The sequence below is a fragment of the Cyprinodon variegatus genome, unplaced genomic scaffold, assembly GCF_000732505.1.
Source record: "Cyprinodon variegatus isolate N-32 unplaced genomic scaffold, C_variegatus-1.0 Scaffold1482, whole genome shotgun sequence".
NCBI lineage: Eukaryota > Metazoa > Chordata > Actinopteri > Cyprinodontiformes > Cyprinodontidae > Cyprinodon > Cyprinodon variegatus.
The window spans coordinates 15,908-43,852 of record NW_015151935.1 but is presented as its reverse complement, the minus strand read 5'-3'; the positions used below and the strand labels follow the sequence as shown (position 1 = coordinate 43,852).

The 27,945-nt window shown below is 36.6% G+C and overlaps 2 protein-coding genes across 2 annotated transcripts in view; one reads left to right on the top strand and one right to left on the bottom strand.

Annotated features, from left to right (window-relative positions):
• Positions 1-1,614: 1,614 nt before the first annotated feature.
• The window catches only part of LOC107103580 (dedicator of cytokinesis protein 7-like), a gene marked incomplete at its 3' end in the record, with an annotated part of 41,480 nt that continues 15,149 nt past the window's right edge, over positions 1,615-27,945 (top strand). The window contains exons 1-16 of the mRNA XM_015403348.1: positions 1,615-1,752; positions 6,881-6,980; positions 8,677-8,852; positions 10,998-11,066; positions 11,154-11,283; positions 11,552-11,764; positions 13,133-13,218; positions 13,322-13,388; positions 13,858-14,007; positions 15,309-15,389; positions 15,839-16,001; positions 16,414-16,556; positions 16,646-16,739; positions 16,856-17,018; positions 25,327-25,444; positions 25,624-25,694. Coding sequence (XP_015258834.1) covers positions 1,715-1,752; positions 6,881-6,980; positions 8,677-8,852; positions 10,998-11,066; positions 11,154-11,283; positions 11,552-11,764; positions 13,133-13,218; positions 13,322-13,388; positions 13,858-14,007; positions 15,309-15,389; positions 15,839-16,001; positions 16,414-16,556; positions 16,646-16,739; positions 16,856-17,018; positions 25,327-25,444; positions 25,624-25,694 — 1,862 coding nt within the window. The remainder of the gene's footprint in view (positions 1,753-6,880; positions 6,981-8,676; positions 8,853-10,997; positions 11,067-11,153; positions 11,284-11,551; positions 11,765-13,132; positions 13,219-13,321; positions 13,389-13,857; positions 14,008-15,308; positions 15,390-15,838; positions 16,002-16,413; positions 16,557-16,645; positions 16,740-16,855; positions 17,019-25,326; positions 25,445-25,623; positions 25,695-27,945) is intronic.
• On the bottom strand, positions 17,988-22,553 carry angptl3 (angiopoietin like 3). Its single transcript, XM_015403349.1, has 7 exons — positions 21,941-22,553; positions 21,420-21,530; positions 21,203-21,299; positions 21,012-21,125; positions 20,795-20,890; positions 19,200-19,472; positions 17,988-19,099 (listed from the first exon to the last, which is right to left on the bottom strand). The coding sequence occupies exons 1-7, from the start codon at positions 22,469-22,471 to the stop codon at positions 18,915-18,917; spliced, it is 1,407 nt and encodes a 468-aa protein (XP_015258835.1). The 5' UTR covers positions 22,472-22,553; the 3' UTR covers positions 17,988-18,914.

The window sequence follows — 27,945 nt, the reverse complement described above, 5'->3', positions numbered from 1 at the left end:
GACCACACACATGCCTATAGCTCACTGACAAGAGGATAAATTACACTATGTGCACAAATGTTAATATATGCCACAATGCTACTAGTTCCACATTCTTAAATAAAAATAAAGCATCACGAAGTTTTAAATGATGTTGTTGAGAGTATTAATATATATTACCATCAGTTTACTTGAGTGATTTAATTTAAATGCAATCTCTAGTGGTGCAAATATGAGTACTGGAGAGAGAAAAGTACAAAAACAAACTTTTAGTTATTTTTTGCATTTGAAATAATTCACAACCCATGAGAAGAAGCTCACTGACCATAAAAGGCTAGCACTTTATGGATGAAATAATACCACTAGATCCGTAAGTGGCTAAAAATAGGTACCAACAACCATACACCATGCTCTACTTCAATCAATAGGCTATTTTTTATTAATGAAGACTTTAAAATGTAGAGGAGGCCAAGTTAATCCTTTGCCAAACCTCATATAAAGGAGAGACACACAATTAATGTGGCTTTACCGATTAGTGACCAAAACAACAAATCATAAACACCATGAATAATTCATAAAACCACTTTTCATAACTTTCATGAACCAAATAGTTTAAGTCACCCAGAAATATGTAAAAAGTGCCTATTTAATAAAACATAAACTTAATTCAAAGGAAAACATGAATGTCTGCATTGTGCTCAAATTCAAAATAACTAGATGTTCAGATATAAGGTTTTATTCTGAACCATTTAGTCTGTTCCATCAGAAGCCCAACAAAATCCCAATTAAACCAAATGGCCCAGAACTCTTTTCTGGATGTATAGCATTTCCATTTAAAAAAAATGAGAGAGGCACTAATTTAAGAGAGGCTTTGTGGACATGCAACTTGTGTCTTTTTACACATTATATTTGAATATGCAAACATCCTGAGTTGACTTTGCAGCTTGGGTGTGGCAGCACAGACATGTATATACCTAGGTCAATTAACTATTTCTGAACAAATTAAAAATAAGGTTACACCCGCTGCATTGACTTTATTCAATGATTTTCTATGCAAGGACAGGATGCCTGGATAGCGGAACAGCACCTCTTGATTTATTTATTTATTAGGAGTATGCTGGTTTAATTTATTATTGGAAGTATCAGACTGTTTTATCTCTCATTTAGTAAAATGTTTCCTTAATAAATCTTTGTAAACTCTCCTACACCATTATACATTTTATATATATTTACAGTTTTTACTACAGAAATCGTTCCGCGCTTTCACTAAAGATTTAGTTTATTTCTTGTATTAATTAGCTTTTTTTTTAAAAAAACTTCTCAATTCCTTTTTCTCATTATAATCGTTTTTTATTATTTTTCTTATCACAATAATAAGTTAAATTGTATTTGTTGCTATTATTATTTATTATCAGGTCAGTCACTGTTCCAGATACAAAGATTGAAAAAAATAATAAAATAAAATGTTTTATTCGCTTTTTAACTGCATTTTCTCCAGAAAAAAAAATTATTTTAGTAACGTGTATGTAGCTAAAATTCTGACTACAGCTAAAAGAAAACCACAACCAACGAGAAAAACGCGAAAGCTCATTCTTGGGTGTGTTCCTGTGCGCAGTGCTCCAGTTTTTACGGCAGTGATCCCATTCTCCCGTTGTCCCTGTTGGCCGTGGGTTTTTGAGTGAAGAACAGAGTGCCTGCCTGGGAATTCTGTGAAAGCACAACAGCGGCCACTGCCATGGCTGAACGCCGCGCATTCGCCCAAAAAATCAGCAGGTAAAAAATACCATACAGTCTAATTTCAGCTCTTTAAATGAACGCCCTCGTTTTTCCGCTTCCATATGGGTCTCCCTCAGACCACCGCTGCGGGGAAACCCTGCTAAAGGAGGCCCAGCGAGCCTGGCTCCTCCGAGCTAACCGCTCGTTAGCTGCAGCGGCAGAAGATGCTCAGACCCACCCAGACAGACAGACACACGGCAACGCCGCTAGCTACAACTTTTAATATTATAGTGAATGCTAATAAAATACGCATGTACGGATATATTCTTGCACAGAAAATTGTATGCTATCGCTGTCGTAACCTCAAAAAGCTTTGAACTAAAATGAACCGTTAGTTGTGGGTAGTTAGCTCTGTGGTGTACAGTAGCTAACGATGGGAAGCTACTGTAATGCTGACACTCAGAGATGAGGCTGAACTTTGTAGAGCTGTAGACTGTAGATCTCAAACGTGTGACTTTGATTTGACATAAATGGCTTTCTGAAGAGCAGCCGAGCATTGGGATAATCTGCTCTTCGCTCCTCAGACAGATCAATGTAATCTCCTTAACAAAGGGCTTTGTGCAAGCTGTCAAATGCCACCATTTCATCTTGTCTGAAAATTGAGCTGGATCTCCGTTTGTGATCATTCTTAGTATTTAAAAACAATCAAATACGATCAGTTGTATTTTGTGTTAGTATATTAATTATATATTAGCATTATAGGTAAGGTAAATCTGTCAGTAATTGTTATTAATTTGTTAATAACAGATTAATAAAAAAAAAACTATTACCACAACATTATTGGTTAAAATTACTATTTTTTTTGTGATAGTATCCAGTGGTCAAAATTTTATTTTAGTTATAGACATAATACATCTAATTATATTTTAATAATACATGCTGAGTAATTAAAAAAATAATTTAATTATAATAATTTTTACATATTAATTTTATTTGTTGAACCTTAACTATATATTGCAAAGGTTTTAACCATATCTGTTGGGAAAGGTTACAAAACACAGAAAATGAACATTTTTTGGATAAACAGAGACATAAATCATCATGACATCTAACCCTCAAAATTTTTTTTATTGTCACTGACTTGCTAACATCTTTATATTTTTTTGCAAATCCCTCAGGCTTTGACAGGTTGGATCAATGTGCCTGTGAAAAGCAATCTGAAACTCTTGACACAACTTTAGCTGATTTACAGCTGGGACTAGGTCATCTTAACATATGGGTGGGCTTTGTTACAACCGTGTCATTGTAGCTCTGACTGTGTTTAAGCCTGTATAGCAGTAGGCTGGTATTGTTCAAGGGGGACTTCTTTGGAATAAATTTCTCCACTGTAAGATCAATAAAGTTCATCAATATTTTTAAGTCTTTATAAGAAGCCTCTAACATATATTTCTCCTGTTTCCCCCTGCATTTCGGTTTAACCATCTTCCCATTTTACCAGCTTCCTTGTCCTTGCTGAGGAAAATGATCCCCACAGCATAATTCTTCCACCACCATACGACACGGTGGAAATCGTGGGGTTGACAAAAGTGCAGTATTAGTTTTCCTCCAGCCATAACATTTGGTAAAAAGCTCAAACAATCAGATTTGCACCTTGTTTTACATGTTTCCTTTGTCAGCTACATAGCTTCTTGTACATTTTAAAGAAGACTTCTTAGGGTTTGCTTTATGCTACTCTGCCATGCAAGGACATTTCTGCATCTCATGTCCAGTAGTTAAACCAACAATATTTTTACACAACCTGTGGATCTCTGCTGCTCTTCCTGTTACCATGAGCGTTTTGTTTGGTTTTGATTAAGGTCCCTTGAAAAGAAGTTTGGGATTGCTTTCTGCTCTTTAATTTTAGACTGGAACTGGCTTTTGTATGCCTTGGTCTTCCAGGTTCACCTTGTTAAAGGATGTTCACCCAGCTCTTAGGCTTTCGTGGAACATTAGTAGATATGGTCAGATTTAATTACACAGTAATAACACTTGACTGGATATATGACCTCTGGAGGTAGTTGTTTTTGTTGGATTTGTATTCGGGTTGAGAAATGTCAGTTTTTAATGTATTTAATACGTGGTACGTTTGGATTTCCATACATGTTTCTATTTATAGACTGCTGCCTGTGTGGCATGTTTTATTTAAGCTATAAAATGTTATAATCAAAAACCTTTCTGTAACAGTTTAGGTTACAGAACAGCAGAATCAGCCGCTCACCTCCAGCCTGATCCTGCAGGATATTACCAGGCTACCTCCAAGGTTCAATAGTCAATCCTACAATATGGAAAAAATGTTTATTTGTGTTATAGGTGCATGAAGTAAGCTGGATTTGTAGCGGTGCCAGAGCTGATCCCGATCGCTGTGTTATATGAGTGTAACGGGATGTGTTGGGCAATAGTTGGATAGTCTGTGTGCTGCATAGGATGCCTGAATTGTCTTTATTTTTTGTCTAATATTATCTTCTTGGGTGGGTAAATGTGGTATTTAGGGGTATTTGAGAAAAAAAGAGGCTGAAACCAAAATATGTTACATTTTTACATCTTTTTTAAATTGTATAAAACAACTTTAGAAGCCAATTATATTTCCTTCAACCTCACATTTATATTCTACTCTATGTTGATCTTTTACATAAATTCCCCAAAATATGTTGAGATTTGTGGTTCTAGCATAGTAAGTTGCGTTAGGGAGTATGAACACTTTTCAGTGTAGATCCATTGTAGATCAGCATGCAGGTGTTTCTTTTTTCATGTAACTAAAACCCTCTGATGTAATGTCTACCAACTGAGTTTATACCTGTTTTTCCCCCTTTAGTTTCTTGTCCTTTGTCATTGCATGTCATTTTCCAGATAAAGCAAGACAAAACTTGTCTGAATGTAAACAGGATTAAGATTGGAATCATATTTTCTGTACCAAACATATCCAGCTTTATAATAGAAATAAAAACAACAACAATAAAAACTAGTCGTTGGATATTATGCATCAGATTGAACAAATGTGTCTGAATTTATTGATTAAAGCTGGTATAAAAACCTTTGTTTACCTTTTTAACGGTTTAAGATAAGTGAAGACAGTTTAAAGAGGCGGACTTGTTTATCTCTGGAGGAAAAACAGATCGTCTGCCAAAGGCATGTTGATGCTTTTATAAAAGTTTGATAACGTGTTGCTAAGAAGCAAACTATGCACTTCGTTGAAGTTGAAAGCTGTTGAATGTCTTGTTTTGTGACCCTCATTTACAGTGAGTTCATACTCTATTTCTAGGTGTTGGTAAAGTCTGAGGCCACAAACGCAGTGTTTACCGAATAAACTTGGTCCCCTGTGTGCAGTGAGCAGGGCCAAAAGGGGAGGACTACGGAATGTGTTTGTCCGTTCTGCTTTTCTTTAGCTCTGACAGCACTTTACTGCATAGGCCACCGGATCTCAGCTACAGAACATCATCAAAGTCCTGCTAGACCGCCATGTTGCAACATGGCGCTCATTTTCTGTGATCTTCTGTGTTAAATCTGGATTTTGAGTCCCAAGTTTTCACTAATTGGAGCAAAAGGTTTAAAGAACACTTCATTTTGTTCTGGGATATTTCCGTTAGAATAGAAACTGCTGGGCCTTATGTATGAAACAGATCAATGGACAAATCCAGGTTATTCTTGTGTGAAGAATATTGTTATCCCTTGCCTGTATTTATAATTTGTTTTTGACATTTTGGGAAGCTTGTGATGTTATCTTGTTTATGGTAAAAATCTCGGTGTGTTTGATGGTTACCTTTATTTAAAAGGACCAGTTTGAAGCAGCAGCAGCTGTTGAACAGCACAAACTCTTTGTGAATTACCTAGCTGTTTACTATATGATTATGTTGGGAGCATCATGCTGAAAAATCAGACAGAAGAGAAAACCTCAAAGAAATAGAGCTATGATATAATCCTTAATTTGCTCTGGTGGCCTGTAATATAACAGCCACAGGCTTGTAACTTTGCTAAGGTAATACTTAAACCAAAACGTGTAGAAAATCTATTGGTATAAGATAACACAGTCAGTTCATGTTATATTATTTTATCTCAATAAATGTATTTTGCCCTAAACTATGTCAAAATAAATCAAGCACACACAACTCGTTTTTACAGTTTTAAATCTTAGGAACAAAATTATTCTAAACAATCATTTCGATACATGTTAGAGTTGTACAAAGCATGATGTGTTTAGGAAGTTTCTGCTTTTAGCCTTCAGCGCATATTCCTGCTTATGTAAACCGTCTTTCATTTGTTATCTTAGCAATAAGTGCAGTTGGCATAGTTAGCATGAAACAGCCGGTTCTTTGTTTAGATCGGGGGAATTTAGACTCCTTACCTTAACAGGGAGATTTCCTAGACTGTCAGGATTTCTTGAGCCACCACTGCTTTATGACAGAGTTTGAAAGCCAAAAAAAAAAGATAAAACATAGATGGTTTCCTGTTCTCTGTTCAGTCTTTGTGTTGCTTCCAAAGGTCATTAGCTGGAGCAAGGTGTAGAGAGAGAGTAGGCGTCCCTTTTGTGGAGCTGTCTTAGCTTGGATTCCTAAATTTGGGTCCTTTGCAGCATTTATTTCTCAGTCTGTGTCTTTCCATTTCCCTTTTGGATTAGTGTCAACACAGGCTGCTAGAAACTGTTTTTAAAAAGGGCACTTTAAAAGCCTAAAGCACAGATAAGTATCATGGTGTGGTTAATACGTAGCTTTCTTCTAGACCGATGGAAAGTGTGGTTACATTGACATCTCCATTATAATGGCAATAAAACTGTCCCATTCAGAACAGTCCTTTGTGGCGTTAATACTGCATAAACTCTAAATGCAGTTTGAAATATAAAGAAAAACACCTTAGTTGGATTTTTTGGGGGAATACATGGTGCTCATTTTTATTTTGGGTTTTTTGGTTATGAAGATCCTTCATAAGTATTATCACTAAATATTACCAAAACCTGATCCCACCTTTATTTGTTGATAAACCAGTTGTATTGTATTGGATTATAACAAAACACATATACTAATGAATAATATCCAGTACCACCCTGAGCTGTTATTGGATATTAATTATTAAAGTCAAGCATAGAGCTTTGAGTTTAGTAATCATAAATGCATGTTTTTGTTGTCAACCATCTTAACCCTCTTCTTCTTTCCAGGACTGTGGCAGCAGAGGTCAGGAAGCAGATAGCTGGTCAGTATGGAGGGTCCCCTCAACTCTTCAAAAACCTTAATGTTGGGACAACAACAAGCAACACAGTGAGTAGTCTGATGCTGTTTCCACCCAGCTCACAGGGAATCAAGTCCACAGTTTGTCCCCAGCTGCTTCACTTTCTGCTCAAACGGTAGATTAAATGTAGTGTGAATGGTCATTTTCTTTGACATATGTGATTATATAAAAGATATTTTTTAATCGGCCAGACTTGATTAGGAGGGATCCTTGAATGACTTTGCAGGTACAGTAACTTTGATGCTATTTTACTCTGCTCTGACAGCCTATTTGTTGAAATTCTTGTGCTAATTGGCAACAACGTCACACATTCCTGGGGCTAACAGGAATCGGCACCTTTCACACATTCCAAGTATTCCCAGTAAATTACCGGGTCAGCTCTGTCCAGACTTAACCCAGTAACGGTGGAATGGATGTACCCAATATCACCTGCAGGTGAAAGGGATATAGCTTTAATTGATCAAACCAACCTCTAAAGAAGATTTTCTGCTTGAAATTACATCTTTCAAACAGCTGATTAGCAATAACAAGCGATCACTTTGTGGTAGGTGGTTCTTACTGTTAGTAGAGTTATGAAAACTCCTGAAGATTGACTGACATGAGGTTAGCTAGATTGACCTCTCCCACTCCTCCTGTGGTGGTCATTTACCCAACAGTACTTCCTCTGTAGACTTTTAGGTATATTGATGAATAAATATTTTGCTCAGTATATTTATCAGTCCTGAAGAGCAGCGGTTATCCTGGTGAACTATTTCTAATCTCCACATAGACAGAGAGGAGTTTGTTTATTTGCTTTTTTTTTTTTTTTTTTTTGGATCACTTTTCAGCTATGTTTAAAATTAGCCTTCTTGTTTCCTAAAGATACTTGATAAAATATTGCAAGCCAGTTTGTTAGTGATGCTGTTGTTGTAGAGGTTAACAACATGTAGCATGAAGCAGGACTGTTGCTAGGCAACACATCACTACTACTGATTAACGTATAGTGCTAGGTATTGAGCTGGTAAATTTCGGTGTGAGGTTCTAAGTGTGAAAGGGGCTTCAGGTTACTATTGGCTTTACAACCATAAAATAAAAAGATAGGATTTTTGTGAGAGATTATTGCACATAAACTTTCTACCCTCTACCTATGGTTGAACATTTATCATCTTTTTACTTATATTAGATATACCTGCGTTAATTTTGACCTGCATTTACTATATATAGCCAATTCTTCTATCTTTTTAATGGCTACTTTCTTAATTACTGCTTCCTCACCTTCAATAATGGGCAGTAATCTTTACTTTGTAATAGAAGCAGTTGTAATGTTTTGCTTTGTTTGTGAAAACGAGTAGATATTGAAAAAAAATCTTATTAGTAAAAGCCAAAATGACTTCATGCTCGACATTTTTCATGAGTATCGTTACTGTAGCTAACATTTTTAAAAGTTGAGTCTATGAGCATATTCCCTAAGAAGGTAGAATCTGACATTGATTCTGAAATGCTGAAAGTGCTGTGAATATTTTCCATATTAGAAAGAAGTTAAAGTTACACTTTGTACAACAATGCTCTTTAGATTTGCTCTGTTTAGCCTTCCTGTTACATGCTGAAAGTTTTGCTCTGTCCTTTCATTGCCTACCCCAGACATAATAGTGGAGCTAGCTAATCTATAAGCTAAAAGTACTTTTACTTTAGCTCCTTTCTCCCTACTAAACTTGACTATTATGGCTAATTCTCTCTATCCAACAGGTTCCCCTTACAGAGGCAGTAGAGCCAGTGGACTTTGAAGAGTATCTCATCACACACCCTCCCATCGTGGAGTCAGGTCCCCTCAGAGATCTAATTGAGTTTCCCCCTGATGACATCGAGGTCATCTACACACCCAGGGAATGTCGCACCGTTGTGCCGGCTGTCCCAGAAGAAGGGTAAATTAAAACCCATTTCAGAAACACTTATTGAGTTAAACCGTCATGTTAATGTTAATTTTATTCAAGGTGGATCTGATCAAAAAAGTGATAGAGAAATCCCATAATTTGATTTTTTTTAAATAATATTTATAGATTTTTTTTTAAATCTGAAATTCTATGATTTGCTGATAACAACTTTTAGCATCATTAGTCCAAACTTGTCTGTTCTTGATTGGCGACTCTTTTTAATAGCATTTCATTTTTTGAAAGTGTTATACTTAACTGATAGAGCATGCTTTAATTTTATTAAAATCATCCTTTTTTTGTTGAAAATCTATGTTTTTTTACGCTTACAGCACATGTTACTTTAATATACTCTACATCTATTAGATACAAATGAAAGTTTGTATTTTGACATTTATGAAAATAATATTTAAACTGTAATTTTATTTCTTTAATCTTAAATACATTTTCATCCAATATTAAAGCTCTTCTCCAAGATAGTTCCCAAAAACATTCAGTGTCAATAGCGATTGGAGCGCTTGGCTCATTTGATATTAGTTTAGTGATTTGAAAACCACAACATAAGTACAGACCTTTTACCATAAAGGAGCGTAATGCAAATTCCAGAAATATTGCAGATGTTTCCTCCCTCTGATGGTAAGTTAAAACTGACACAACTGATAGGCACAAAATGGGAGAAGAGAAAAAGCAGCACAGTTTACCGCTGCAAAGGTGTCATCTTAAATGGAGCGCTTGAACTTTTCTAGGAAAAAAGGCACAATTTCCAAGGCAGAAGTGAGCTTTCTCCTGTTAAAAAGCTTCTACAATATTTATTATCATTTTTTTTCTTTCGCTAATCAGACTCTAATTTGACCCTTTTTGTCTCACTAGACAAAAATTTGATTTACTAACTGTTATGTAAAGTCTGTAAAAGGGTTTGAGGTCAATTTTTGCCTGATCTTATGTAATCAGTGTTCATCAACCGTAACCTCTTTTCTCCTGCTGTGGTGGAAACTCTAGAAAGTAGTTATGTGACTGAGAGCGCAGCACGCCACATCTACACGCTCAAAATTTCTCATGAACTGAATAATAGAGCATAAATAGAGAAAAGCTAGTTTTACTTGTCAGTCAGCTGTGAGGGCATGTATAGGAAAGAAAATAATAAATTGCGCCATGGTCTGTGAAGTCACAAAATAATTGTGACATTTGAATTTGCTTCAGCCTATTTATACACATCTAAATTGAAAATTTTATTAGATGAACTACTTTTTATTGGTCAAATTCCTTATAAGGCTGGTTCTCCTGTAATTTGCCAGAGTCCTAAAAAAAGCTTGAAATTACATCTTAAAATGATCTTTTCAATTGCAGCAACCTTGACCAACTCTGAGGTTTGCGTTTCTCTTTGATAAAATCCTGATTATGTAGAAACACATTAGCAGTCAAATGCTCGCTAACACTACCAGCATATATTCTGTTATAATGGCTTATCTATGCAGCTGTCTATCTGTGCTCGAGATAAAAAAAATGTTTTCAGGTTTTAAGTTCCTGGAAGGTTTTTGCAACAATAACGTTTCATGCTTCTTCCATGCTCAGGATGTTGCCACCTGCCTGCTAGCTTTAGCATCACTAAAAGCCATTTTAAATGTATACAAATAGATCAGTTAAAGTCTAAATGGTGCATCCATATTTTTACCATGCAGTGCTTAAATGCACTATGTCTTTCAAAGATATTAGTGTTTTGTTGTTGCAATATTGCACATTGTCAGTAGAAAATGCTGCAGTATTTTATTATACTTTCTAAGGGAATTAAGTGGAGTAAATACCTATTCTAGATTGACAACGCATGAAAACATGTCATAAAAGGTTCTGTCATCTTTAGATTTGTTTGGGGTTTATGCATTAAATGAGGGCTGCAACTAACAATTATTTTGCTAATCGATTAAGTTGTTGCTTTTTTCCCCCCGAATAATCGATTAATAATCGGATAGTAAAACGTTCCTTAAAGAAGACTTTTAACAGAATCAAACCAAGTGAAATGAAATTTTTCTAAATTACTTGAAGATTATTTCAATAATTGCTTCATCGTGGTTAATCTGATTGTTTCAGCCCTACATTGAATATTTAACTCTGATACTGACATAATGTTTGGTCTGTTTGCAGGGACACTGACACTCATGTCAGAGACTGTGTCAGATCATACACAGAAGACTGGGCCATTGTTAATAGGAAGTAAGACTTCCCTTAATACATTTGAGCTGTTTATTCGCAAGATATGGTGGAGGTTTACCGTATGAAAATGGCTGTTTCCTCTCCTAGATATCATAAACTAGGCACAGGCTTTAACCCCAACACTCTGGACAAACAGAAGGAGCGTCAGAGAGGTTTGCCAAAACAAGTGTTTGAGGCTGATGAGATGCCAGACAGCGGCAGCTATCAGGATGACCAGGTACAGCTCTATAGCTACCCTTTATCTTTAAAACTCTAAGATGCAATTAACTTTGCAATTGCAATTAACTTTTTAAGCTGTCCTTGAATTAGTTTTTTTTTATGTTTACCTGCTTTTGTTTCCTAAAGCTGTTCCATGTTTTCAGTTGGAAATAATTTAAATTATCAGATTTTTAAGTGACAATTAGAGATGCAGATTTCATTTGTAGTTGTTCCCTCAATTGTGGTTTGTCGATGTGAAAATTTTTTCCAATGGTTGTTTTTTTTAGGATGATCTGAAGCGGCGATCGATGTCTATAGATGACACGCCACGTGGCAGCTGGGCATGCAGCATCTTTGACTTGAAGAATTCCCTCCCTGATGCTCTGCTCCCACACCTCCTTGACCGGGCTCCCAATGAGGAGATTGATCGGCACAATGAGGACCAGCGCAAGGCCAACCGCCATCGGGAGCTATTTGCTTTACACCCTGCTCTGGATGAGGTAACAACATAAAGGTTTCTGGTTCTTACGTTTACCTTTATGCTACGTTCACACAGCATGTGATAGAAGCAGCATAAGCAGCTGGTTTACAAGCAAAGTCAATGGTTGACACACATCAAGGCGGATCAAAAGGTCCTGCAGTGCGTCTAGAGCAGCATCTCATGAGCTTCTGAGCATCTGAGTCACGTGACGTACTTCACAAGCAGCAATTCCTGGAGTTTAAAAAAATTTACTTGATCTGGGAGCTGGCAGGGAGACAGAAAGAGCACTGCTGATGCAGAGTGCTATGATAACTCATCTTAAAAAGTTATTAATGCCTATGTAGCATGCCGCCCTCAATCTAGGATGAGACTTTACTGATGGGTTTTATGGATTTTAATTCCTTTAGAGTCATTTTCCATAAACTGTAGTCTTTAAATCCACATATAACCACCATAAGAGCTTTTGCCTCTTCGGAGGGGCTGCCAGGACTATATTTTGCGATACCGTAGGTCCGTGTTTAACTTAATGCCGTACTTATGAGAGAACAAGCTAACTGACACTACGTTGTGCGGGACCGGAAGCACAAAAGCTTAACAAAATAAAAGCACTTAGCTCAAACCGGAAGTTGTTGACATTGTGATAGAAAAAATGTGTAGAAAACCAATTAAACAAAACTCAACTCCATTTGTTGCAAAAAGAAAAAGGTTATGGTTATTTACAGCCTAAATTAACTTTAAATGTCGAAAAAACTTCCAGCAAAATATGCTTTTATTATTCTGGTGCTTGCAGTTTGTACCACATACTTGGAAAACGCAAACATCTACCTCCAGCTGCACAAACAGTTGTGGAAACCCCCAGCTACTCCTGGATTCCCAGTGACAACACACTGCCGGTATACACAAATCTGAGCGGCTCTGACAGCGAAATAATATTTAAAGGCAGGATCGTAATCTTGATGAACTGACTGCACAGGCAATGTTTTTAGGTGGACTTTCTCGCTTAAAAATATATTAACATTACTTTTTACCCACTGATCATGGCAAATATAGCAAAGTCGCTCTCTGCCATTGAACACAGGAGCAGCAGAAGCATCAGACACATCTGGACACACTTTACTGGATGCGCTTCAGTAGCATCAAATATGCTCTGTAGGTGCGTCTGACCTTAATGTGTACAAGCTTGAAAATTAGGCAGCAGGGGCATTTTTGCTGCCAAAAGCGCTGTGTGGTGTGAACGTAGCATAAGTCTCTTAGTCCCATTTGTCACCTCAAAAGGGATTGAGACAATCCAAAGTAAAATCTGTGTTTTTATATTTTTTGTTCTTCAAATGGCTGCTGAATGTCAGTAAATGATTTTTTGTCTTTGCCTGTTGATGTGAATGTGTAGGAGGAGCCTATTGAGCGCCACTGTGTGCCTGAAGTACCCAAAGAGCACTTTGGCCAAAGGCTACTCGTCAAGTGCTTGTCCTTGAAGTAAGTGGTGGAGAAGCTTTTTCAGGAAAAAAGAAAAGCTCTATAGTTGTATTTAACTGCTCCTATTTGCTGACTCACTTGTTTTTACTCTCCCCTTTTGAAGGTTTGAGATAGAAATTGAGCCCATATTTGCTAGTCTGGCCTTATACGATGTCAAGGAAAAAAGAAAGGTAAGCTGTTATGCTTTCCTCATTTCCTTTCTCGGCCCTGAGTTGTGTGGTCACTTCTGGAAACCATTAAAATTGTTCGGTGGCTAAAAGAAATCTGATGAGTGGACTGTAAAATTTTCTGCTGTGTTCTGTTATAGTTTCAAGAATCTACAGTGGTGAAATCATACCCTGGAATTATGTTGCCTACAGTAACAAACACTAGAGGGTAGCAGTGGCCTTGAGATGCAGCTCTCTTTCTCATATATCTTTCCTTCCTTCTGGGCTCCATTGATTATCTGGAGGCTCATCTTTCTCTAAAAAACGTTACCGTGTTTGTCAGCAACTGTTCGCAAGAAATCAAGTTGCAGTTACTCTAAGAAAAAGGGACAATTTTGTGTTTATAGTAGGGGTTTTGATGCCATGTGAATGCATTTTTGTCTGATATAATCAAATGATGCTGACTTAGATGTCTATTTTCTGTTTCCTTCAGATTTCCGAAAACTTTTTCTTCGACTTAAATTCAGAGCAGATGAAAGGAATGTTACGTCCGCACATTCAAACAGCAGCCATCTCCACTCTGGCACGCTCTGCCATTTTCTCCATCACCTACCCCTCCCAGGATATCTTCCTAGTAATCAAGGTAAAAAAACAACTATGTTAGGTTGGTCTTAACACACGTGGTACACAATGTTTTCAAAATACCACAAGATCTTAGTTTGAGGTCATAATATAACTCAAAATATATATTTGATAATAGATTTTTATGCATCTGGATGTAGTTTTGTATCAAACGAACTGAAGAAATGTGGTAGTTTGGCATAACTAAGAATGCTGCACTGTTTGTGGACAGATTGATAGCCATTCTTGTAAAAAGCTTTAGAAATACATGTTTGTTATGATCGCAGAAAAAGTTTATTCTGAGGATTATAAAATTCAGCATTTGTGGGGTCATCAAAGCTCTGTAATAGCCATTTGTAAATATATACTAGAGATCTGTCTGTTTGAGAGGGATCCCTCTCCTTCATTGTTCTGACATCAGGACTACAAGCAGGTGGCGTGCTAAACAGATGGACAGGGATAAAAGAAAGGGTGAATATGTAATGCTACTTTTGAATTTTATGTAGTCTCTGGTGCTGTGGGCCGTTTATGCTTTTAAAGGCTCTGGCATCTTAGATTTCATGACATCCTGGGCTCGTAAAGATATACAGTTTGGAGATTTTGAGTAAAAGTCTTATGATTCTTCACAGGAAAGCTGGGTAGTTCAGAAAGTAAAGAAACCTAAAGAAGGATTTTTTTTTTCCAGACTTGAAATCTACATTCTACCATGGCCATCTTAGTTACCAGATCTAAAACCTAGAAAAACAGCAAAACTTTGCCCCATCAAGGGACATTTTCAGAAGGAATGGTTAAGAAATGTGGATGTCAGCAGAATCTGAAGTTGCTTTAATCGCCAAGTTGACTTTAGTTCACTTATTGCCTTAGTGAATATATTGTCAGAAAAAAAAATATAGAAGTGAAAATTATATTTATTTCCATTATTATTTATTTTATGTTTTTTATTTTTGTATTAGGTTCCACAAAGAGCTAAAGCAGGCTTGTAGCATTTTCTCCCAGAGGCTGCATGATTGCCCTAAAAAGGAGACATTTTATCTAAACTGTTCAGTTTGGGTTTTTGCTCCTTCTTTAAAGCATAATTTAGGTTCAAGTTTTTTCCACTAAGCCTTTACCAGGCGTGCCAATGCATTTGTCTGAAATTTCTCACAGAAAAATTGGTGGTTTAAATTTGCATTATATCGTGTCCTGCTTTACATTGAAATCACAGTGTAATTTTAAAAGGTACATATTTAGTATTAAAAGATGGGCCATGTTAGAAGAAAAAAAACAAAAAATTATTTTGTTGCTTGTTAACTTGGGTACTAACATCACTGTTTTTATTAACAGCTGGAAAAGGTACTACAGCAGGGTGACATTGGAGAATGTGCTGAGCCTTACATGGTCTTCAAGGAATCGGATACTGCAAAGGTATGATCAGCGGGACTTGAATCTTAAAAATATGCTATTTCATCTCTAGTTAATTCTTATAAGGTTAATATCTGAGGGTGTACAGTTTAGATAATTCATTTGTTTGAACAGGTTACTATTTCTGGGAGTTTTGTTCTGGTACCTATATAATCAATGCATACAGTAATACACTTTTTAAAATGATAAATAGGAGAAATGTCTTTTCAGATTCTGTAAAAAAAAAATTAGAGCTTTAATAAAAGTGTGCCAAATAATGTGTATTTTGTAAGAAGTTTTTCAATGTCAATGCTGGGAGAGAACAGGAGAAAAAAAAAGATATTTAATCAGAAGATGCAAATAAAGGCTGACTTCAGTTATAAATGCTAAAGTGATGTGTCTGAAGGGACACATCTATGGTTCTATAGTTGATAAATATCAACTCTGTTTAATTTGATCCTCATTTTCCACAGAACAAAGAGAAGTTGGAGAAGCTTCGAAGTCAGTCGGAACAATTCTGTCAGCGTCTGGGCCGCTACAGGATGCCTTTTGCTTGGACTGCCATCCACCTGATGAACATCGTAAACAGTGCTGGCAGCCTGGAGAGAGACACGGAGTTGGAGATGAGCTTATCAGGTCTGACCTTCCTTTAAACATTTACATAAATTGAAACATAGACCTTATATTTGGCAAGTTAACTAAAACATTGATTGCATGTACTTATCTGGGTACAGAGAGCGTCCCTAGAGCTGGCAGGGATACATGGACCTCTTGGACCTGTCAATACATGTTCAGCCAATAAAACCTTAATCTTAAACATTTCCAACAAAAAAAAGAAAAAAAAAAATCATTCAAAAAAGCCTACAAACAAAGCATGCACGTGTATGGATCTCCGGAATTTCACTTTGAGTTGTTTGTTTAGCCTTTGGTCTGGTTCCTTGTTCCTTTGAAGCTGCTTACTGGGTTTTTTTTGCTAGGCAGATTAGACATGGCAAAGTTTAGAAAATATGTAATTTTTAATTTTATTTTTGTTGTTGACTGTTTAAAGAGCGAAAAGGTTCGTGGTCAGAACGGAGGAACTCAAGCATCATGGGAAGGCGTTCCTTAGAGAGGACCACCAGCGGAGATGAATCATGCAGTCTGACAGGATTTAGGCCGGCAACCCTTACCATTACCAACTTCTTTAAACAGGTACATGCTTTTATTGTGGTGTTCCAGTTATTTACATTTTATTTTTTTATTTTTTTTGGTTTAAATGCATCTGTTTCTGGTCATGATAGGAAGGGGATAGGCTCAGTGATGAAGATTTGTTTAAGTTTCTGGCTGACATGAGAAGACCTTCTTCAGTGCTGAGGAGACTCAGACCCATCACAGGTTCTTATGACACTTGAATGATTAACCTCTTTAATGCTGAGTGATGAAAAAAAAAAAAAAAAGCTGTTTTATTTTTATTTCTTTTCTTTTTTCTTTCCCACCTTACACCATCATAGCCCAGCTGAAGTTGGACATCTCTCCAGCTCCAGAGAACCCCCATTATTGTCTGACTCCTGACCTTCTTCAGGTTAAACCTTACCCAGACAGCAGGGTGCGCCCCACCAGAGAAATCCTGGAATTTCCTGCCAGGGATGTCTATGTGCCAAACACCACATACAGGTACAGAAAAATAGTCTCACAGTTTTTATTTTGATATACTTTTCTCATGAGATTCAGGAGGGTATTTAAATCTGCTCTCATTCTATGACTTTATCTCAAATGAGACACTATTAAGTGGTTCAACTTCTTTCTTTTAAATTGTTAGAAGTGGTTGAAAATACAGATGGTAATTGTTTTTTCCTCAAACTTGTTTGATGGAGGAACATGCACAGTGACAGCGTTTCGATTTGTTTGCTTCATGCACGTTGTTAACCTGAATAAGGACTTATTTTGTCAAGGTGACTCGGTAAAATAAATGTTGCCCGGCAGCAGCCCACAGAAGCATTGTTGATTTGCAGGTAATTAGGTCACAATCCAGTGGAGAATGATCATAGTTCATTGATCCACATATATTTAGAGCTTTTTTTGGACGAAAAAAATATGCATCAAATCCACTGAAATTGTTCAAACTGTTTTTAATGATCAAAATTCTGCAAAAAATGGTTGACGTATGTGTAAAAACAAAAAAAAAGCATTGCTGATTTACTGTGATTTTTAAAAGATGTAGCAATGATTTTAACACTGTTTTGAGTTTTTGACAAGTTGATCCTCAAAAAAAGTAGCTCCTTTTATAACACCACAAGTTTTAGAGCTCATTTGGTCTGGAGCTTAATTCTTACTAGGTCCAGGTAGGAAAAAAACAGCAGATTTTTGTTTGCAGATTAATCACTATATTTCAATCCAGAGACATTGCATAACTCTCAGCAAAAATGCACATTTAATTTGTATGCAGTTATACACTGTAATCAATAGTTTAAACCATTGAATGATTAAAATACAATATTATGAGTCTATATTTACCTTATATTCTTGTTTTTTTTTTTGTTTTTTTTTCTTGTGTGCTTGTTTCAATACTGAAATCAATGCAATATTTTGTATTTTAACAACCTGATTTTATTTATTAATTTTTTTCATAAATACAGTATTACTGGATAGCATACAAAGAGTTTTGCCAGGATGACAGTTAGTATGACACACATTTAAATAAACAGAAATTTGTGCTGCACCAAAGACAAAAGTCAATATGACTCAATAACAGTGGAGACACAAACACCCAATGTTATCTAACAATGCCAGCATTAATCATTATAGCATGAACATGGCTTAAATACTATACAGAATAATAAAAAAAAACTGACCAGACATCGATGAAGATAATCAGTGCACTAACAAAGTTTGAATTATCATTAGATCGCTGATGAAACTTTACCATGCCTGTGAAGCCGGTTTGAAATCAGAGGTTGTGGTGGTAAAAAAAAAAAGGAATAAAAAAAATCTACAAGCTCTACCTGTAAAGAAAACTAAAGGAGTAAGCATTGTAAATAACATTTATATTCAAGCTTAGATGTAATTAGCTGCAAGCATTATGTGAAAAGACTGATAATTCTCTCTATTACCTCTAACAACATGCAATACAGTTTCACACCACAAAAATGAAATACACTTCAATCGTTTCAGTTAATCTACATTTTGATTTTATGGTTTGAGTTTTAAAGTTGTAATTCATTCAGAAGTGTTCATCCCAATGTAGCCTTCTGCTATCTGGTATAGAATCAGGCTGCAATGGGAATCAATAGGTCCACTGATTGCAGATGTTGTGTAATAACTGTTCTAGTGTCCTTGGTGAATCAGATCCAATAGGTTAACAACCTACATGTCATGATTGCACCAATTGCATCACATCTGTAAGTCCGACTTATGACATATCATCATGCAAAAGTTTAATAGGGCAACAATATTCTGTTTTGAGTAAAAATAAAAACAATCTTATTGCTTTTTCTGTTGTATATTTGAATCTTGGTATTTATGTCAGGACCTAGAACAGTGAAAGAGTATGAAAATGTGAGGGATGGGAGGTTAGTTTACGTCATCTGTTGCTAGAAAAGGCCGTAAGCTGATTTTGCTCATCTTGAGAGAATATAAAGGCCCGGATCCAGGCCGCCACTGAATACCCCTCCTTCTCACAGACCGTCCTTTTGCCCTCAAAGAGAAATACTTTCCATTTAGGTTGGTTTCGCTGCATGCACTCAGCCACCATCCACCTGCAAATGCATTCAACAGCATTTGTGTTAAGACAAACTCTGCTGTTTCTTCATGCAATGCTTTTGATAGTTTTCAAGAGTTAGGATGGAAATACATTACCTGTACAATTGCGTGCACAGTCAGTGCTGCAGATGCCGTCATTGCTCTTGTCTTTTGTGGAGAATCTCGAGCCAGTCAGGTTGGTCATTGCATCAGGTAGGTCACCTTCCACGTGGCTGACATGAAGGGTGTAGTCCTCAGAAGGACCTTCCAGTGAAAAGCTGTATTCGGCCCAGTGTTTTTCCTCCTTCCAGTCCTCCACATCAATTCGGAGGATATAATTTCCCAGCTGGCTGATGGTGTGTATTTTCTTTAGACCCAGCCAGAAGTCCTCTGTGGGAAAAGCAGTCAACAAATGTATCCTGTTTAGTTATTCTGAAATAGAAATTGCTTTGAAACACTGGATGAATGCCACAAAGAGAACCACAAAACAAATCAGATAGCCTAGACCCTACAGGAAGTTAACAATGATGATATTGCTGTTTTTCTGTAATCATAGCTACCATTTTTTTTTATCAAAACAACTTTAAAAACATATTACACCTACAAAACACCTACAAAGGTTCTGAATAAAAGTATTATATCTACAGAAACACATTATAGTTTATGAATAATGGTTTTGCAAATTTGACAGGTCCAAAACATAGAAATATTAACACCTGGTTATGATGTCAATGTAGATGCGAAATGATTCTGCAACAGTATTTGAAGCAAAGCTCAGGTATTTCTAATCATAGTGGCTACCTGACAGAGCTGAGAAATAGATTCTTTTTGTTTTTATTTTTCTCAGATATATACAAAACAAATAAATAAATAAAAAGAGGCAAAATGGGTTATCATCTGCTAGGCTTTTGAACTTTGGTTGAAGCAATGTCACTTGGAAGCCATGTTGAGATTGCCGCTTTCTAACTGAAGAAGGGTGCTAAATATTTGCTTAACATTAGCAAACCTGACAAACAGTACAGAAAGTGAGCAGGCGAGTTAGAACGTGACACTTCTTTATTTTACTGAAATTTTAATGGTGGTTGGTAAACAAGAAAAATGGTGCACATACCTCCACAAAAATGGCTACGTCTTAATGAAACTAACAAAGTTCAAACGCACAAAAAAAATATGTGTAAAGAAATACATATATGAACTCCAAACAAAATCAAAACTGCACAATTATAACATATCTTCTCAATCACATTGATTGATCTGAGATAATAAAACATACTTTTTTTATAGCACTTATGTCTTTAGTGCATTCTAATAATTTGTATCACATTAAAAAGGCAGTCTTTCTTTTCTAAGATGTTGTATCATTTCCCTCCTTCTTTCCTAACACTTCTTACAATTTATCATGATAATGTTCTGTTGTCTCTTTTTGCCCGAAATAGTCACACTTGTGAGTGCGCCACTCACTGGACGTGAGGAGTTAAAGTTTTAGCTGACACAATGAAAGAAGTACACACTTTTCTTAAGATCCTTTAAAAGAGGAACTTTATTTGCTTCAAATATATCACAGTAAATACGTTTTTCCGTCATTTTTAGAATTTAATTTTTATTTTGGTTCCTTGGAATCTGTCAACCTTTTCAAATTTATATTGTATACCGTGAAAGCAAATTTAGAGGTTTATTTCTGTCAGATTTGTTGTCACCCAAAGAGTACTCACTCTGCATGTCTCCAAAGCCTTTTTCATACATCTCCCATGTTTGATCAAAATCCACTGTACTGTCAGTCCTGTGCTGGATTACGGTGAAACCCTGATCTGTTGAGCCAAAAACAGACAATGTTGGAAGAAACACACATTTTGGAAAGTCAGTGCTTTCAGTGAAGTGACCAGAACACTGAGACAAAGAGAAGACAAAAAACTGCTCTGTCTTACTTACCTGAACTCATTTCACAGTAAACATAAAAAGGCTCTGATTGGTTCGGTTTGATCGTATAGATTCCACTCTTTGTCTCTCCTCTGGTAAACAATGCACTACAATCCACTGGAAGGTCTAAAAATAAGATTTTACATTATTGAACCAAAATGAAAATAATGAGTCATCTTAAACAAATATCATTCTTTCCATACCAGTGGAGTTTATTTGCAGATATTCAAACTGGTCAGGGACTGATTGGTCTGAATCCTTCGCCTTTTCAACAGTATGCTGAAAGCTATTGAAGCTTAGCTGCAGAGAAAACATGAACATAATAATTATTAACACTTCAAACCATTGTTGAGTAATTTGTTTACATTGCTTTTTTGAAATATAATGTGTGTATAGATCGCCGTTATATACAACAAATACCTTTTCCTCAAGATTTTTTATCTTGATTTTCTGATGGTCCAGCTGATCATGCTGCTCCTTCACTGCTTTTAGAAGGTTGGTAATTGTTTTGTCTTGTGCTTCAATTACCTCCTGGAAAATAATGTGTTCATGCATAATTTTCACATTCTTATGCTTTAGTTTCTACTTTTTGGAATTTTCAAATATTCTTAAGTGTTCACTTTCTGAAGTTTCCATGTTTATTCTCTGTATTTTAGGTACCAAATAAACCAGAACCTATTGGTATTGACTATAAATGGTATAAGCAAAAAAATGACACAGTGGAACACTCTGCAGATTGCCCATTGCATTTTGTAAATTGCATGACAAATCTAAAACGGCAATGAAAAACTGGTTTCATTGTACCCATAATTTACTGAAATAACAGTTAAATACACAATTCATAACAATTCCTTATTTATTAGATTACAGTTTATTATATGCCAGTTTCAGGAAAATGTGTTTAATTCGGCATTTCATGACATTTCATTTTCTCTACTCACCTTTAGAGTTATGATTTCGCTGAGCTGGTCTGGGGGGATCATGCTCTCCGACAATCCCTTCAGCCTCTCCTCCAAGCTGCCCACTTTGCTCTGCAGCTGTGTGCGCTCCTGTAGAATGTTGTTGATCTTAGTGTTTATTTCCAAAGATAGGTTTCTAATCTCTTCATTGTTGGCTTTCAAGATGTTAGTGGTCTTCTTGAGTTGTTCCTCTTCTTCTTTGATTTCTGAAGTGACCACTGACAGCTGGTAAAAGGAGCGGTCGAAAATGTTCAGCTTTTGAAAGATGTCGTTTATTTGGGCTTTTGTCTTATGGACAAACTCTCGCAAACTTTGGCCAAGTTGGAGGAGACCATTTGCCAAAAGACGAACATCATCCAGCATGGCGAAGCGGGACTTTGCTTCTGTTGGGCTGGCCTCTGTGGTGAGAACCGCAGAGGGCAGCGTGGGGTACTCACTCCTGTCTGAGGTGTCCAGATGGACTGCAGCAATAGAACCGGCTAACAGGAGCAACAGGCAAAACAGCTTCATCATGTTTTTGTCCTCCGGTCCTGAAGTGTCGTAGCTGTTCTAACGTTGCTTTCACTGTTACTGTGCCCTCCTTTTAACAGTACACTTTTCTCCGTCGCCTTTACTGTTTAAATGATTATAGAGCAGCAGGCTGCACTGTGTTATATACTCACAGTAGAGACAGGGTGGGGAGGGATTAGCTGATCATTAAGCCCTACTATGTTTTTAGCTTTGTCTCCCACCTCCTCCTAAATCCCCCTCGAGCCCTCCCTCTCCCAAACAAACAAATCACAGTAGTGTGCAAATGACATGTGGCCCCCCTCTCTTCTAACCGGTTAACCCCAATCCCCTCTGTGCACCACACCCTACCCTGCTCTCCATCTGTGATGCAGTACTATAGCTGATCAGCAGAAAACCAACAATGGCTATCTGTGTTTTTGATGGATCGTCTGCCTAATCAATCTCAAGCAGTAGGACCCTGCACACACTTTGCTCAGATTGATAACGCTGTTTGTAATTAATTCTCCTTGGTTTGATTTAGCGTTGTGCTGAATCAGCCCTGCCAGACTACCTACCCATCACTTTTGCTACTCTACCACTTGTTTTGTTTTTTTGGGAGGGAAGAGGAGAAGAATCTACATCTGATTCTCTGAGTTTAGATTCTCTTTAGTTATTTTTCTGGTTACTGAGCAAGACAGGGATAAAGATCCCTTGATTGCTCCCTGGGCACCCCACAATGGCAGCCCACTGCTTCCCAAGAGGATGGGGTAAATGCAGAGGTAAATAATGTCTCCAATGTGAGATCAATAAAGATAAAATATAAAGATATATGTGTGTGTGTGTGTGTGTGTGTGTGTGTGTGTGTGTGTGTGTGTATTTAGAGCTTATACACTGTGGTTGCCCATTCCTAGTGACCTATTATGCTAGTAGGTCAGAAAACGGATAGTTTTTTTTTGTTTTTGTTTTTTTAAGTGTTCATGCCACACCGTGCCTCCCTGCCCCTCTGATTGGTGTAGTAGAGCACAAGACAATGATTCATCAATGAATACTTTGGCATTGACAATACACCTTACATCTCCACACAGGCATCCTGATCAGCTCTTATGTTATTTGTGACTTATTTTAGGCTGGATAACCTTTTTCTCTTTAAAGAAGAATTGATTAAAAACCTATATCATGAAAGCAGAGCAGGAGTGAAATTCAGCCAAAAGCTCAATAAATGTTCGAGGAATCTGTTTTATCATCTCAGATCTGTTTCAGCTGTTTATGATTTTCCACTGTTCTTTTGGGTTTATTCCAACACAAGACTAGAAAATTTAAGTCTGAGTTGAGCTAACTGAGCCTGTATGTCTGGCATACTTTTCACATACTTGTGATCTGTTGCACATTGAAAGGTTTTTCTTTTTTTTGCTAATACTAACAAAGCAAAGTTTGCTTTCCTATGTGTACTTATTAACTCAAGCTGAATCTGAAGAGATGAATGGACCAATCACAGTTGATTCTATTTGTATTCATTGATGTTTTAACTTTGACACAGTGGAATTACGTTGTGCAGGAGTTCAACAACCTACTTCAGAGCAGCCAGGGCTGTTGCTCTGATACCAGAATAAAAAAGTTAGAGAAGAATCAGTCAAATTGAAATTATGAGACAGATTCCCACACTCATTATGGCGTTGTGGTTACAGCTGTTGTCTCTGTAGGTCGACTCCCCCGGGATCGGTACGTCATTGTGGTTAGCCAACAAACCCCAAGCCACTTTACATTTTCCTCTAATTCCCTCCCCTACTGAGTTATAACTAGCCTTCATGACACAAATGTAGCTTTCATTTTTCTGGCAGTCAAGTAAAATAAGTTTTCTATTTTCTACAACCTACGTTTTTCTGTTTTTTTTCTTTGTTAAGGAGCTGGATGTTCAAGGAAAAATAAGAGCAGTTAACATTCTTGAAAATAAACAGACTCCGCTGTGACATTTTAAAAGGTTTCGTAGAAATTTAGATATTTGATACTTTTCCTGAGGATTAATCCGCTACTGTACATTGACATTTTAACTGGCCAGTACTCTCATATTAATGAGAGGATGACTGGTACATCATGATTAATCCAGTCTGTTTAGATCAGAGTACTTAGCCAACTAGGGCTGAAACAATTAATCGGATTAATCAGGATTGATTACTGAAATAATCATCTACTAATTTAGTAAGCGATTAATCGTTAACCAGAGTATATAGACTCTAAAACCTGCCTTTAGCTGACAGAGCAACCCACTTTGAGCAGTAATTTTACCAAAATTGTAAAAACTATATAAAAGTTTTGCATTTAAAATAAAAAGAAGTATTTTTCACCCATCAATATTCTCTCTCCAGCCTCTTGAAGTGGAAAAGTTTTAGTTTCACCTGGTTTGGTTTTGTAAAAACTGTTCTTTAAGGAACCTTTGGCTATCCGATTATTAATCGATTAATCGAAAAAGTAATCGATAGTTTAATCATTTTGCAAAATAATCGTTAGTTGTTGCCCTAGAGCTAACCAGACTCATTTGTGTCACATGCAAGTCAGCCTGATTGGCCAGGCTGCCTAAAACTACTACATTTACTTGAGAGTATTTGACTACATGCACATGGGCTGATGTCATTTTTAGAAGAAAATTGTCTTTGTCGCTGATGACCTAACTAAAGGCTGTTTGTTTGTTGTAATGGTTATGTTTTCAGAAATTTGAATAATATGTTGATTTCGATTCCACTGTTAAGAACAACGATATGATCTAATAATTCTATCCCTGTCATGAAAATGGTATTTTTCTTCACTATGCCTGTCCCTTGTTCTATAATGACAGTTGAAAACTTGTGTTTATTATGTTATAATTGGCTGATTTTTCCTTTCAGGAATCTGCTGTATGTAAACCCTCAGAGCCTCAACTTTGCCAACCGCCAAGGCTCTGCTCGCAACATCACAGTCAAAGTGCAATTTATGAATGGAGAGGATCCAAGCAATGCAATGCCTGTAAGCCACTACCTCAAATAATACTAATGCCATTCAAATTAGCTTCACACTATTTTTTGGAAGCTTTGACCTTCATTTACAGCAGTAAATGAGGTGTTCTTTAGTCAGGAATTTTTCCTTTTTAAGGAAAACTCCTAGGCTTAATGCACGCAGTAACGTTATTGGTTTTCATCCTTTAGGTCATATTCGGGAAGTCAAGTTGTGCAGATTTTTATAAAGATGCCTACACTGCAGTTGTGTACCATAACAGGTGCGTGTGTCAGTAAGATTCCCAATCTTTTCATTTACCTTGTGAAGTCATGTAATTAGAAGATGAGCTTCTTAAATAAAGTCTAATTAAGAGGATTTATATATTACACTCTCCTCTTTATAAGCTAAAGCTGTTTTAACGAGCTTATTTTGTGTCTGTTAAGCCTTTTTTTAAGTTCTACTATGACTACAGTTTTAACACTAGACTAACAAAATTATTCAATTTAGCCATACAGTTCTTTTTAAAAGACAACTTGGTTTGAGGTTGTATTTGTTACATATACATTTTGCCCACTAATCTAGTCTCCTTCCAAAGCAAATGAAATATATTTTTACCAAAATAAAATTCCTATCCTGTTACTAAACTTTAGAAATTTTGTCCATGAGAATTGGGAGTCGAGCTATGACCTCTTTTAAACAGTTTTTTAACATTTCCCCTGTCAGTCAGTTTTAGTAGTGTTGACATGCTTGTTGATTGTTTCTGACCTTGGGAGCACAGAAAGTGTCCTCTTTTGGGACCTCAAAAAAATTCACCTGAGGTTAATTTCTTATGTAATCTAACTACCTTCTTTGTTACTTGGTCGCCTTAGAAGATTTATTGTAGGACTTTACAAAAAATGCCTTGGATATAAATGACAGAACCAGTCATTTATCTAGTCTTTCTTTGCAATTATTTGTGCAAGTCTGTGCTTACTCTGTGACTTCTGGATATTCATCAGCTTCTGTTGTTCTGTGTTTTTCCAGATGTCTCTATGGCAATATCTGGCCCCAGTCTTACCTTAATTAGCTGTGTTAATCAGTCTGTTTATGAACATTAGAGCCAGAAAAAGAATTATGAAAGGAGCTTCTATGATGAGGTGTTAATGATAAGAAACAGAATTACGGACACACATTTGTGTAAATTGTTAAGAGTGGATCTAATATACAGCCTTGAGGTCCAATTTTGTAACATTGACATTTAGATTACTAAAAGAAAGATTACTTAAGGTCCTAGGGAAATCGTATTAAAATGTAAAATCTTTCTGGCTCAAACATGTATATAAATCTGCTCCATATCAGACGATATTGTCCCAAAATTTAGAACATTTCTATTTAAAAAAAAAAAAATCCTGTCTTAAAATCTGTCTTATAATTTTGTTATCTTATGCAGACCAGTTAGTTATACGTCAGCCTGTACACCTAAATTTAGTTAATCACATATCAATGGTCATCTATCAATCAAATTTTTCGGTCATAGTATCTTGAGTCATATGTTGCAGCTAATTTACGCAACGGTTAAAATAAGAATCATTTACTTTACCATTGAGTTACGTCCCAGTGTTCACGGGGATGGACGTCTGTGTACATGTACGGCTGTAAGCCTTCTACACCAAACCAAGCTTCTGCCACCCTGGCGTCCTGTTTGAAAAATCTTCGTCCTCACTTTTCTCCTCTAAATAAAAAATGTATGACTGAGGAGACTCATCCACGACCTCCGACACAGAACTCTCCTCCTCTTGCATGTTTCGGCTGTCCATAGCACTCCTTGACAGTGTCGTTGCTAAATCACCAATTTAGTGCTACTACCGGTAAGTCCCAAAAAAATTTCCCATTCGGAACCTACTAGCACTTAGGTGCTAACTTGTCAGCAAGATGCTTCTGAGAAACTGGCTACAATCAAGTTTGCATATTTCCGCCACAACAACCCCACCCCCTTGATAAACAACCAATCACATTCACTAGATTCCTTCGCGTAAAGTCGTGCACCACTGGTGAGAATTCGGAAATGCAACTGTTGGAACAGCTGTTTCCCTACGGCTTTAAGGTTTAAAACATTATTTTTAAACCACCTGAGATATGGTCTTAAAAACAGTGTCTGAAAACTGAGCCAATTGTTTTCAGAAATGTAAAATTGTGCAGCACAGTTCTTGCCATGAAAGTTTCCATTTAAGGAAGCAGGCAGCAAAGAACTGTGGAGAGGTAAAACATTAACAAAAATACACACACTGCTTTTAATTTATAAGTTTGCTTGTTTTTTTCTCAGTTCCTCCGCCAGAATAGAGAATTTAGAAAAAGGGGAAAACTAATTTAATTGAGTTGATCACATTGGGTAGAGCGCAGCTGCTGCTTTCTAAATAGTTTCCAGAAGAAATTGTTGTTAGTTTGAATGGAAATGAAATCGGAAATTATGGGACACTGCTTGTGTTCAGCTCTTGCTGATTATTTTTACTTCCATGCACCAGGCCAGATAAGGGTTTTTAAAAATAAAAGGT